The sequence below is a fragment of the Filicampus tigris genome, chromosome 6 (genome assembly GCF_054856515.1).
Source record: "Filicampus tigris isolate MCC_2025a chromosome 6, RoL_Ftig_1.0, whole genome shotgun sequence".
In the NCBI taxonomy this organism is placed as follows: domain Eukaryota; kingdom Metazoa; phylum Chordata; class Actinopteri; order Syngnathiformes; family Syngnathidae; genus Filicampus; species Filicampus tigris.
Window position 1 is genome coordinate 19,593,908 of NC_141222.1, and position 13,995 is coordinate 19,607,902.

A 13,995-nucleotide genomic window follows, 5' to 3' on the forward strand; every position below is an offset into this window, starting at 1 on the left:
TGGCATGAACTAAAAAAAGGCCTTTCGTGCTCGAAAACCCGCGCGTGTTGGTGAATTAAAGCAATTCTGCGAGTAAGAGTGGGCCAAAAAAAAAAAAAAAATCTCCGCAGAGATGTGGAAGACTCATTTCCGGTTGTGGAAAATTGAAGTTGTTTTTGATGGTACGTGGCCCAACTAGTTAGGTTTTGCCGGGGCAAGTACTTTTTCACACAGGGTCAGGTAGCCGTTCACCACCACCCTCATTAATAAATAGAACCGATCGCCATTTAAAAGCCGCACTATTTAAAAACTGCATTTTATGATTTCTTGGTTGTTGTTTTTTTTTTTATCAAACATTACACATTAAAGTGGGGAAACGATGCAAAAATAATAATATTTTTTTTTGAGGATGGAAAATACTTTTTCACGACACTTAAATTCTTTTTAGGATTGTATTAAGTGGAAAGGGTACCACTGCAGCTCAGGATATTGAAGGAATAATATGGGAACAAACGGGAAGAAAACGTTATGAACTGAAGAACTGGAGGGGAGAAAAACAGAAAAAGTGAAAGAATGCCAACATGGAAAGCTAGAAATATTATAGCAAATTGTCAATAATTATTACATCGCAATCATAATTAAATACATAAGATAGAATTAAAATATACATATAAAACTATTTAATATAGAAAACTTGAAAAATCGTAGTGTAAAACTATAACAAATTGGAATGTGTATTAGAAAATATGAACGGGTACAGACAATTAAAATACACATTATTGGAAAATAACAAATATATTAAGAAAGTTCATCAGTAGATTGTTTTTTTGTCATAATATTGATTTTATTTTTCTTTAAGAAACCAGCAATTGATTTAGATAAACGGTGACGGTAAAAACGCCGATCAAATTAAAAAGAAGTTGCCGCCAATAGAGATTTTTTTTTTTTTTTGCGCATGCGCGGAATATTGTCGACTAGGAAGTGACGAAATTAAAATGGCGTTCTCCGCTAGTCGGCTTACTACACGGTGTTTCGTCACGGCGCTTATTTCCAAACGGTGCCGCGGTCATCGCCAGTTTGTATCCGCCAGACATGTGTGTCTTTCGTCGACGTCCTTTGCCGCACATCAGGGAGGTTTGGCGGCTCACACGACTCCGCGGAGCCACAAAAATGCGGTGACATTGAGCCGACTGACAGGTGAGTGAGCTTAATGTTAGCGAGGCTTCTCCAGTGCTTGTCAAAACGTTCGTTGAATGTGTTAAACAACTGGATTTGCGATGTGATAAATGGGACTGATGATTAACCAGACGGCAACCAAAGTAAATCACATCTGTTTATGGCTGATGCCATGGCTCACTAGTTTACTTACGTAGTCGTATACTGTACACTGGTATTGCTACAGTTATTCTGCAGTTTGCAAACACTAGGTTAAATGGATATTTACTGACAACATTTAAATGTATGATACGGCACGTTTAGTCACATCGGTGTATCAGTCATGTATTCACCCAGTAGCACCAACTGTTTGTCGTAAAATAAGAATATTTGAGGTGCTGTAAGGTTGCGAATGGCATGAAAAGCATACTAAAACAGCTGGAAATCATTTGGTGGTCATCACAGGTACTAATAATGGCTGCAGGTGTGTGTTGTCTCCAATTTAGTTGAATGTAATTGGTTAATTCTGAAGACATACACATCCCTAATCATCAGGGGGTGTGCACATTTGTGCAACTACAATATCTTGGTAATTTTTATTTTAAAGAAATTTTGATTTTTTTTTTTTTTTTCAAATGGGTTGCACTTATTATGGGTCATAATTATGGCAAAAGATTTCAAAAGATTTGTCGTGGACATAAGTTGAACCAAGGTTATAAGTGCAGTTGTGTCATCCTGTCTGCAGCCTTGCGATGTCCTTACGTTATCCCCGGCCGATGCCTCCGCAGCAGCGCTCGATGTCTGAACAAGCAAGACTTGTACGAGGTGCTGGGCGTCGCTCGCACTGCCTCACAAAGGGATATCAAAAAGGCATATTACCAGGTGAGGCGACCCCCATTGTTGGTCACTTCATTAAACCATGGGAAGATCCTCACAGAAGTCTGCGTACCAGATCTAATCTTGAGTTCCTTGTGTTTACAGTTGGCAAAGAAGTATCACCCAGACACCAACCCCGACGACCCGGAAGCCAAAGAGAAGTTTGCCAAGCTGGCCGAAGCCTACGAGGTAGCCACTGGTAACATACACTTGCCAACTTTTTTTTTTTTTGTGTACTTAGGTACACTAGGTTTTATTTATTTTATCTAATCGTTACATCTCTTTAGACCGTAATGAAGTCTAATACAAGAGAAAGATAAAAAAAAAAAAAAAAAATCTATTTTTACAGAGCTAACACACCAAGGAATTCATATAACAGTATGTTAACACATTAACAAGGGCTTGCTTTATGCTGTTTATTGCTACTCCCAGTTGAGGTTTACCTTAAAATTCAACTTAAAACAAAGGGAAATATACTATGTCTATTTGACCACAAGCCAACATAATTTTACCTTCTGAAAGTCCATTAGTTTAATGCTAACTCACGATACAAAATGTTGTCATCAGAATAGCTTTACTTTCATTGTGCGACGAGATGAAATGAAATCATCATGGTGATAAAGGCATGCACACTTCAAGGAGCCACACAATCCATTGAACCGAAGCATGAAATCATAATGCACAAACGTTTCAGTTTAACGAATTATGTTGTTACTGTATTTTTTTATTAAGTACAATCCTGTGTGGTGGTATCTCAAGTAAGAAAACCACTATTGAATTTCATTAGATTGTGCAGGCTTACCCATTGTTGTTGTTGTTTCCAAATCCTTGCTGCATCACAGGTGTTGAGCGACGAGGTGAAGAGGAAGCAGTACGACACGTACGGCTTGGACGGCTTCGACGTCAGACGGGCAGGCCAGCAGCAGTACTACAGAGCGGGCAGCGCCAACGTAGACCCTGAGGAGCTCTTCAGGAAGATCTTCGGGGATTTCGCTGGCGGCTTCCGAGACATCAACAGCATGTTTGAGCAACGACCGGAGGTGAGAGAAAACGGGGCCCTTCATTAACAAATGAGTGATTGACACAAATGTCATTGCTCAAGGTAATTTTATTTGATGGCGTATCCTTGCCGATGTGCACTACTTGCAGTTGAAAATGACTGAGAACAGTTTGCAAAAGCAGTCAGTTTTGCCATCTTGGCAACTTTAATGATCCCTCTACAGACTTAAAGGGGGAAGTCAACCCAAACATATTTTTTCAAGAATATGTTCTATGCAGGCCCACTAGGTGAAACTAGCAATATGATTAATCTGAAATATGAGTTGAGCAGCAAAATCCACCCGTTTTCAGCCATCTCAGGGGGTGGCCATTTTGTCACTTCTGTCGACTGAAAATGACATCACAGTTGTTCAGGGCTCAGATAACGACCAATCATAGCTCAGCTTCAGAAAAAAGGTGAGCCATGATTGGTCGTTGTCTGACCCCCCGAGGGTCTGTGATGTCATTTTCAGTGGACAGAAGTGACAAAATGGCCGCCCCCTGAGACGGCTAAAAACGGGTGGATTTTGCTTCTTAACTCATATCCCACAAACACTATATTAATCAGAATGCCGTATTTCAACTAGCGGGCCTGCATAGTACATATTCTTGAAAAAAATATGTTTGATTATACTTCTACTTTAATGCCTGATAACGAGCAGAATCATATTATGACTATTATTGCATTACATTTATATTTTTTTGCATGTTAAAAGAATGGCAAATTGCAATAATGTAGTCAATTGCACTTCTTATTTAGAATAATGTCATTGTTGTATGCTTTTGGATAGGTAAATAGTAAAAGAAACCCACTTGAAATAAGAAGTTGTATTTTTTGTGGTATAAAAAAAATTGGTCCCCCAAAAACTACAACAGACGAACGCTTGTCACATGACTCGTTTCTTCTGCATGCCAATAGTTTCTGATGGAGCTGACGTTTGCCGAGGCGGCGAAGGGCGTGAACAAGCAGCTGTCAGTCAACCTCGAAGACGCCTGCCCGAGGTGCGACGGCAAGGGCAACGAACCGGGCACCAAAGTGTCGCACTGCTATTACTGCAACGGCACCGGCAAGGTGAGTCGCACCTCTTTACCCAATTTCTTCTTATCCAAGTCATTCATGCCTTCGTTTTCCTTTCCACAGGAGTCGCTGCACACGGGCCCTTTCATGATACAAAGCGGTTGTCGACGCTGCGGCGGCAAGGGCTCCATCGTAACCACGCCCTGCGTTCTGTGCCGAGGTTCGGGTCAGACCAAGAAGAGGCAGACGGTCATGGTGCCGGTTCCGGCTGGTAGGTGTCCATCCTGGAATATCATAAGAGGAAGACGGAATGTCTTCATTTTTATGTGTGGTGTCCCTGCATCAAACCGGAGAGGTGTTTGTAACATTTTGTTCCACCCTAAATGAGGCCGGATTTGCATCTCATAGTTCAAGTGACACATACCATAAATTAAATCAATCATAACTGAGCAAGACAGAATTGTTTTAATTCATAAGGGTAGAGGTGCAGAGATGGATGTAAAATTTATAAAGTGGCTCAGAGTGTTGATTAGGGGGGGTTGCCTTTTTTTAATGATATTAGAAATGATATTAGAAATGTCATCAGTATTTTACAATATCCCAAGTGAAGTATTGAAATGCAGAAAAGTGGTAAGAACCGAGCCACATGTTAGTCTTCTGGAACACCAATTGCTGGAAAAAAAGATGCCCTGCCCACATCATGTCAAATCATCTTTAAAGCGGAAGTCAACCCAAACATATTTTTTTTCAAGAGCATATTCCCAGAAGTCCCACTGGTTGAAACATGGCATTCTGATTAATTTTGCTTTTGTGGAATATAAATTAAGCAGCAAAATGCACTCGTTTTTAGCCATCTCTGGGGGCGGCCATTTTGTCTAATGTCGACTGAAAATGACATCACGACTGCTCACAACGACCAATCACGGCTGACCTGTTTTCTGAATCTGAGCCGCGATTGGTCTTTGTGAGCAGTTGTGTTGTCATTTTCAGTCGACAGAAGACAAAATGGCCGCCTCCAGAGATGGCCAAAAACGAGTGGATTAACACTTATTCCACAAACGCAATATTTATCAGAATGTCCTGTTTCAACTCGTGGGCTTGCATAGAACATATACTTGAAAAAAAAAATGTTTGCGTTGACTTCCGCTTTAATACTTGCTGTTTAATACTGCTGTTTTGTTTAGCAACATAGTTCTAACAGGCCTAGCAGTTAACTCTTAAATGTCCATGTGTGAACAAGAGCATCTGTGAACTTGTGTAATTACACTAGCATGTTTTTTTTTGTGTGATTGGGGGAGCAGGAGATGTCAATTTTTTTTAAGTGCCCAGCTCATAGAAGACACCAAAATGCTTAAAAGACATAAAAATGACCAGTTGACAGACATCAACAAATATGTCAAACAGTGAGTGTACTCTTGCAGTGCAAACAAGCACTGAGCAAAAACTGAGATAAATAAAATGGCTTATGCTTGAACAAATACTCCAGCCTTTCTTCAGCCAATATTACAAACAAATATACAGCTACATCATACCATTTACAAAATAATTGCCTCAATTAGAAGTACATATTAGAAAAAACAAATTACAGTACAACAATACTGTGGCATATGAGTGAATATATGGCATTTGTCTACAGGGGTTGAACACGGTCAGACCCTGCGGATGTCAGTCGGCAAGAGGGAAATTCTCATTACGTTTCAGGTGACTCATCAGTTTGGCGTCACAGTGAATGTATTTCCCCTTGCTGTTTATGAACTATGAAATGGGCCCACACAGGTACAGAGGAGCCCCGTGTTCAGGCGCAGCGGAATCGACATCCACTCGGACGTGCTGATCTCAGTGGCTCAAGCTATCCTGGGTGGCACTGCCACAGCGCAAGGCCTCTACGAAACCATCAGCATAGTGGTGAGATGGTCAGAAAGCAACACTCCTTGATTCTTGCGCCCGCCCCTAACATTGTGGCTGCGGTGTTTAATCCAAGTAAATGTGCTCATCGCCATGCTTGCAGATTCCCGCCGGCTGTCAAGTGGATCAGGTGATCCGGCTGCAGGGGAAAGGCATTCGCAGGATGAACAGTTACAGCTACGGCGATCACTACGCGCACATCAAGATCAGAGTGCCCAAGTAAGACACTTGAAACTGGTCGAACGCAACTAAACAGGACCGTACGTAACTCGAGGAACCAGAAGATGCATTTCCATGGTCTTTTCCCCAAATGCAGCAGCGGGAGGCTTATCAAGGGATCTTAAAGGAATCTTCATGAGCATTATTTTCACAATTGAAATGGGCAGTCGTTCCAAAGATCGAACTATTTGCGTATGAGCCACTAAAAAGTATATTTTCCGTAATGTGTTCCATTTTAACCTTCCATTGAAGGTCTCTTGGAAAATATCATTCATTTTCAGTTCTTCCTCTCTGCAGGAAGTTGACGCGGAGGCAGCGTTCTCTCCTACTCAGTTATGCCGAAGAGGAGACGGATGTTCCTGGGACCGTTAATGGCGTCACTCTATCTCCAAGTAAGTGTTTCACAATGGAGAAAAAGAAGAAAGAAAAAAAAAAAGCACATTTTGATGCATTATTCTTATTTAAATAATACACTACGACACTGGCTGGTGTAAAGTTGACAATTAAAACAAGGTAAACTGATACTGATTTCCAAATTCCTAACTGTTTTTTAAGACGCTGTATAATCGTATCTATTGGAGAGCTTTAACATTTCCGTCAACAACCAAGTGTTTTCCAAGCAGGTTGGGGAGGAAAAGATCACTCTGAACATACCCCCACGCCAGGATTATCACTTAGCATAAACTTTTTGATCACAATTGGGCCTTTGATGACTTTGATCGGAATGGGGGAAAAAATGCTTCAGTTAAGCCCTTTATTACCTGTTTGAGTTTATCGATAGAGATTAGCTACATTTTGCTTCAGTTCACTTATAAAAGCAAAGAGTTATTGTTTAGTTGATCAGCAATTTAATTAATCAGTAATTGAAATAATAAAACCATGGGAAAAACCTAAGAATGTTTCATAATTTGTTAATTTACACTATCATTGGAAATGTTGATGAATAGTTCATGTTTTATTCATTCTTTGAAATTTAAATTTAAAATGAGATTTTTAATGCAACATAAAAAAAGAATAAAATGCTAGATTTTTCAATTATAGACTCAAGTTTAAAATACAAAATGTTTTTTTTTTAATTAGTTGGATTTTCATGATGAACTTTTGTAACGAGCATAACTAAAGATACATTAGCTGGAAACATTAAACAAACAACAAACAAATAATGCTTTTCTCTGTGTGTCAAAATGATCGGTCACTTTTATATTTTGATTTCCGATTGCCAGTTAAAAATGGAAAGAACCAATGATACAAGGAATATGACTGCCCATCTTGAGTAGACATAAATACATGTACAGTAGTGGAGTTGATGCTTTGCGTTCAGCAGGGGGAGGCAGAGCGTCAGCTTCTAGTGAGAAATCGAGCAGCTCAACAGAGCCAGAGGACAAACAGAAGAAGGAAGAGGAGGAGGAGGGAGGCTTCTTTTCTAAGATCAAGAAAATGTTTAGCTGAAATTAAGAACAAAAGGTGGGAACTCCATCCTCATGTAGTTTTCATCCATATTTATTCTCCTCAAGTATACGATCATTCACACTTGCACAATTGAGAAGTTGCAGTGAACCTAATGCGCATGTTGAAATGCAGGTAGAAATCGACCCCAGAGAAAACCCACACAAACGAAGGGATAAGCCATCCTGCCCTCACGTATTCTAATCCAATTTATAGAAGCCACCCTTAATATTAGCAGCATGGATGTTTTGAAAGCTGCCAACTGTCAATCCAACCATTTTCTCTTTTATTAAATTGCTTTTGTTTTTTAATGAAACAATATTTAAAATTTCTCAATTAGTTTGGCTCCTTTTTTTTGAAATGTTCAATCCCCCCTTTTTCCTCTTACTCTTAAAAAAAAAAAAAAAAAAACATTTTTTGAAAATGTACACTTTTCTTTCACTCTTATGTGGACTAATGGACAATTTAGAGCAGTGGTTCTCAAAACCTTTACACCAAGTAGCCAACACTCTAAAAAAAACAAAAAAAAACAAAAAAACACAGCTTTGAAGTACATACTACATTAAAATACAGTAGCGTAGGAGGTGGTAATCATGATATGAAGCAGACATTTTATTCCTAAAATATATATTTATTATTGTGCACCCCTGTATTATTATCCCTGTACTTAAAAATATGAAAATGAAAAGCTGTACTTAAATTATTCTTTAACTCATTCTCTGCCAGTCATTTTCAGACCCTCTTTTACTAACCTTTGAAAAAATTTGAAAATAAAATTCCTGGGATTGAATGGCTGGACTGTGAAAAGACAAATTAAAATATCAATGGCAGTGAATGAGTTAATTTAATTGTGTTGCAAAATAATATATTTATAATTATACCTTAAATGTTTCTAAACAAACAGTTCAAAAATGATAACTGCAAATATGTTGTGCTTAAAGTTAAACACAATTGACCTGTACTTAACAAACTACTTTAGGCCTCATAACATAACATTATGCACAGCTTCAACCCTGAATTAAGTGATTGTCGCCTCCGACAGTTTGAGAATAACTGATTTGGATTCTTAATGATTTATAACATGCATGATTTTGGAATGTGTGAGGCTGCTGGAGAAAAATCACTCAATCGTTTTCTTTTTTTTTTCTTCTAAGAAAATGAAGGTCAACAGGGCAAAAAAAGAGGATGAAGCCGGAAGGAGGCACATTTACATGGGGCCCGTTGTTCAAGTTGCTGGCAGCAAAACGGCCAGGGAGATGTGGCAACGCCTCAGCAAAAATGGCAAAGGACTATGCTAATTAGTGTAAAAACCTGTATGTCTCTTAGAAACTTGTAGCAAAAGCTTTACAAATCTATTTAAATAAATTCCACAGGATCATTTCAAGCTTTCATTCATTTTACTTGATGTTTGAGGACAACCAGTCACTTGCCGTGTGGTTTTGAAGCACTGCCTGGAGACTCCAAGTTAGATTTAAGTTAGATGCTGGCCGTCCCCTTTCTCTGCTTTTTGGACCACAGAAAACGTTCTGTTCTTAGTGTGCGGTTTATACGCGACAACTGTGAGCGTCCCCACGGAAGCCAACCGAAGCATCCACGCTCCACGAGGCGGTTCTCTTGCACACCATTGTTCCAAATAAGTGATGGAATCCTTTTGCTACTTCTGTCTGTGCTGCGGTTAGCAACAAAACGTGAGTGCCCATATTGGACCTATAGCTGCAGTGTTTTCAAGTTGTGCCGCTGATCTCATTTGAAGTCGAAAAATGTCCTCCGGGGAGCTGGAGCCAACACTGGTCGCGAGTCAAGCAAATGTTTGTTTGGCTTTGTTCTATTAAGAGATGCCTTCATGCTACAAACAGTTGTTTTGCACTGGCGGGCACAAGAAGACGATAATGAGTTTGGTGCTTTGTTTCCCCACAAAACAATCAATCAACATTTATTGAGTTATAAGTTGTAGTTTTTTTTTTTCAAAATTCACTTTCCAAAGCTCAGAATACACCAAATTCATTTAAAAAAAAAAAAATAGAAGGCTCCCATGGGAATTCTGCAAATTTAACACCCTGTTCTCCTCCTTCTCCTCATGTGGCGGCGTCATAACTTTTCTTCATTCTGAGGCTGTCGTGCTCCTAAATCACTCTCGTGTAATTATGCGACATTTGACAGCGACAGTTGAGTCATGTTGTCTCTTCCTCGGTCTGTGGCTGGAAAAAGTGCCGAGCCTGCAGATGGAAATGTTTCTTGTGATATTGTATTTATTTTAGGGGTCCCACAATCACACACAATCCCCAAAACACACTCAGTAGCGCCCCTTGGAACGTTTGAAAGAAAATAGCCACAGAAACCAGTTTCACCGAACATGAAATTAGATGGTGATGCTCATCATAACAGGACGCGCAAGTCTTAAGGAACTGCACAAAATTGAACAGTCTGCCATTTTAGTTTGAAGCTGCCATTTTGTGCAAATGTCAGACTCATACTTTAACATACTTCTACTAGGCTATTCGTCCAAATGGTCCCCAATTGGAAGCAGGTAATGTACATCAATGTTCACCAACCTTTATTGACTGTATTTTTCACTCATGACATACAACCAAACAACACTTTGACAAAATAAAAATATTGTAATAATACTCATTGTGAAATCTCGCCCTGTTTAGTTGAAGTGGAAAGGTATTCTGTTGAATGGAGGGCCCAAACAATATGGATTATTTCAGGCTGATGCAAGTAAAATTCTGATAACCAATTAATTGGCCGCTTAATTACAAAAAAAACAAAAAACCAATTTATCCTTTTTATGGTTACAACATTGAAAATATATTTATCAAATGCAGAACGTTTGACTGTTTTATATTGCTTTGTCCTTTGTTTGCCTTTACAACAGAGAGAAAAATAAGATTTTTTGTGCGGGGCCAATTTTTTTAGGTGGGAGAAGAATGTTGTGAGTATCATTTGTACTATGCTGTATTCTTACTGTGTAAAAAAGAAAAGGAAAAATTGTTCGATTTTTACCGGCAAATCCAGAACAAAACGGATGTAGAGTCAGAGTACAGCTGCACTTGCCACAACTGCACAATAAACTGCAGTAATAGTATTGTTGCATATGATAAAGAATATATGTCTGAGTGTTATATTGTCTCAGTGCAAATGTTGCGATGCTAGTTTCGTTAGCCGTCTGTGGTGTTTTAACAATTTAAGTGTTATATTGTTTGTATATAAGTATTTTTTAACATTGAAGAATGACGTTAAATTATAACCTCTTGAATAGGAATTAGATAAACACAAAGAAAAAAATATTTAATGTTTCATATTGATACTTACTCAGTGTGAAACATGGGCCTGTTTGGATAAACGTGCGTCACTAATCCACTTGTCTCTAAAGACAATTAGCTACCTGCCGCTGCTGCCACCTGTTGGTATGGAAGAGTACTACAATGTAGTAAAGACATGATTACACTGCCGGGTGCTAGACCGCCCAGGCACACAAATTAGATAATTTCCCACGGCGCACCTGACACTATCTGAAAAACACTGGCTTAAGGATTCAAGTATAAATACAAAATGAAATTCTCTTTTTTTCCCTATTTTCACTTTCTAGTAAATTCCAACTTGGAGTGTCAATAAGCAGCTTGAAGCAAGCACTTAAGCTCTTTTTGAACAATTGAAATGTGAAGAAAAATCACCTAACCGGTTGAACTCACAACCTACAAAAGTCATAATAGTGCGGTCTCACGGCCATGCAACAGGTGCTAACGAAGAAATTAGGTCCACCTCCAACTGCTCTGCATTCGGATTGGGACAAAGATTTTTTTTTTTTTTTTTTTAAAGCTGCTTTTACAAGGATAATAGTCTCCATTGACTGTCAGAGTGGTATTTATTTAACAATGTGTTCATTGCTGTGGTTGCGGCGGTGGTGTAGAAGCATGCACTTGCTATGTAATTACAGGCGAAAAAGTCAAAACGTTGCGTGCGACCTTCCTGCACTAATGTCGGACAGCTAATTAAAACGCAAAGCTTTTAACTTTGGTTCCTCTCATGGAGTTCAGGCGCCACCCAAGCCAAAGTGAGCAATCAAAAGCTTAACAAAAAGAAGATGCCCAGTTTATATTCACAGCAGATTCAAATTGGTCATGTTAAACACAGAGTGGGAACACACAGATGACAATGACTTGAATGGGCATTAGCGAGCAAAGTCAATAAAAGGCGATTTCAGTGCTGCGCGTCAAGACTTCCTCAAAGCCTTTCACCTCCTCCGAGTCATGAAGCCAGACGCTCCTTGTCTGGTCTCGTGCTTTACAAACGTATGAAAGTGGCCGTGTGTCAATCACGTGTGACTGACAGCTGGTTGCCGTGAGTAACTGGGAAACGGGGGAAGGAGTTTGCCGTCCGCATTGTCAGCACAAGGGCCCCAAAAAGCAGCGAGAAGAGGCTAATTGGACGCGTACAGGTGGTTCTCCGTCCTCAAAGTTGCACGTCAACAAGTGTGTGTGGAAAGTGTGAAATGGACATAATAGTTGCTTGTTAATGGCACATCAGTGAATGAAGTCCAGAAATGCGAGCCTTGATCTTCTTTACCAGGTGTTCCCCTGGGAAAGTAGTTTTTGCTTTATGTGGTCATCATTAATCTTCTGTAATATGGAGCACATTGAAAGTCTCATTGGTTTTATTCGAATTATTGGATTTGTTCCAATTGTCTAGACTTTGAAGACGTACAGTCTCCTCCAAAAGTATCGGAACGGCAAGGTCAAATTTCCTTTGTTTTTGTTGTATGGTAAAGCCATTTGAGTTTTAGATCAAAGGATGAAGATGAGACCAGTGTTATAATTTCATCTTTTATTTCATGGTATTTAAATTTATATGAACGTAAAGTTAAAACCATTTCATATTTGGCGGCATAACCCTTAGTTGCAATGACTGCATCAAGCCTGTGACCCGATTGACTCCATCAGACTGTTGCGTTCTTCTTTTCAAATGCCTTTACTGCAGCCTCTTTCAGTGTGTGTTTTGGATCATAAGCAGATCTTTTCTTGCTCCATGCTTTGGCCTTTCCATCATTTGGTAAATCGTGGTCATCAGTCCATAAAACTTTGGTCCAAAACTTTTTTTTTTTTTTGCGCGCGTCTTTGCAGAATCCAACCTGGCCTTCAGATTCTTTTTGTTGATGAGTGGTTTGCATCTTGTAGTATGGCCTGTATTTATCCATTTCTTCCAACAGTGGATTGTGACGCCTTCACTCCTTCCCCGCAGAGGTTGGCAGTAATGTCACTGACTGTTGTCTTTCTTTGGGTTTTTCTTTACAACTTTCACAATGTTTGTGTCATCAACCGCTGTTGATACCTTTGGCTGACCTTTTTAATGTCTGTTGCTTTTAGGCCTTACTGAAACTTGTGTAGTAACAGTTACGTTCACATGTATATGTGTAGGAATAAGAAAGGTGCTGAGAGATGACTTATAATCTTATTTTTCCATGTTGTAGCAATGGTATTTGATTGACAGTTGACCGGGCTGTGGTCTGAAACCGGAAGCCACTTGATATTTTATGATTTTGAAGCTGATTATTATTCTTTTTTTTGTATTCCTTCGAATTTGGCAAAGTTGTTAGCAACACTCTCCTTTGTGGTGCGTTGAATAGAGAAGAGAATTATTTTGACTTGAAGCAATCCGTTAGTACAAACTTTGACCAAACTGCTGTAACGTCACACCTTTTGTGTAGTTGCATTTGAACTCCGCCCCCCTGAGTGCAGTACTGTGAATGCAACTCATTACTTTTGAAGGACAAAAAGTTGGCTGGTGTGAGGGCAAACACGCTACTTAGTCAGCCGTACAAAAACATAACCAAGCATGAGCTCATCCACGAGTGTTTCTTATATGTCACAGTGTGTCTAACGGCGGGTGGGAGGCCCAGGACCGATTATAAAAGCCCATATGGAAAGCATCAAGCAATCTCGTAATCTGATACTCAATCTGGGGTCCGGTTTTGAGGCGAAGAACGTCTCCTTGACCCTTTTATATGGACTTAAAATACACACACGCACACACACACACACTCAGCAGATGCATGTGGCAATGATCTGGATGGCCAATTAGCCGAGGCTGCGGGGGTGTAAGGACACGCCGGCCGAAAGTGGAAGAGACGTTGCTGTGATTGAGGAAAAATGGGAAACAGGCAGGAACCAGCGTCACCCTTCGGCCTCCCGTACGCAAAGACGATGCTGTTTACTACAGCAGTAAAAATATCCCCTATCCATCTACTCTGTCATTATGGCGTCCAGCATGCCTTATCCTAAAAAGAGTATGTAAGCTGTTATTATGCAAAGAATCACTGACGATTACTTTCTCTTGTACTTTCTACTCGTGGAACCGCC

General features: G+C 39.7%; 1 protein-coding gene across 1 annotated transcript; it reads left to right on the forward strand.

Moving 5' to 3' along the window:
- The first annotated feature begins 974 nt into the window (after positions 1 to 974).
- LOC147146142 (dnaJ homolog subfamily A member 3, mitochondrial-like) lies at positions 975 to 9,020 on the forward strand. The gene is made up of 12 exons (XM_086034597.1): positions 975 to 1,176; positions 1,880 to 2,016; positions 2,116 to 2,199; positions 2,853 to 3,050; positions 3,968 to 4,120; positions 4,190 to 4,337; positions 5,703 to 5,767; positions 5,843 to 5,971; positions 6,075 to 6,190; positions 6,488 to 6,582; positions 7,512 to 7,654; positions 8,791 to 9,020. Exons 1-11 carry the CDS (start codon positions 975 to 977, stop codon positions 7,637 to 7,639), a joined length of 1,455 nt encoding a protein of 484 aa, XP_085890723.1. The 3' UTR covers positions 7,640 to 7,654; positions 8,791 to 9,020.
- Positions 9,021 to 13,995: the final 4,975 nt, after the last annotated feature.

Excerpts from the sequence above, each read along its gene's own strand:
- LOC147146142 (XM_086034597.1), top strand. The coding sequence starts at position 975 with ATGGCGTTCTCCGCTAGTCGGCTTACTACACGGTGTTTCGTCACGGCG. Across the intron at positions 6,191-6,487 it reads ATCAAGATCAGAGTGCCCAA|GAAGTTGACGCGGAGGCAGC; the intron begins GTAAGACACTTG and ends TCCTCTCTGCAG. Across the intron at positions 6,583-7,511 it reads TGGCGTCACTCTATCTCCAA|CAGGGGGAGGCAGAGCGTCA; the intron begins GTAAGTGTTTCA and ends CTTTGCGTTCAG.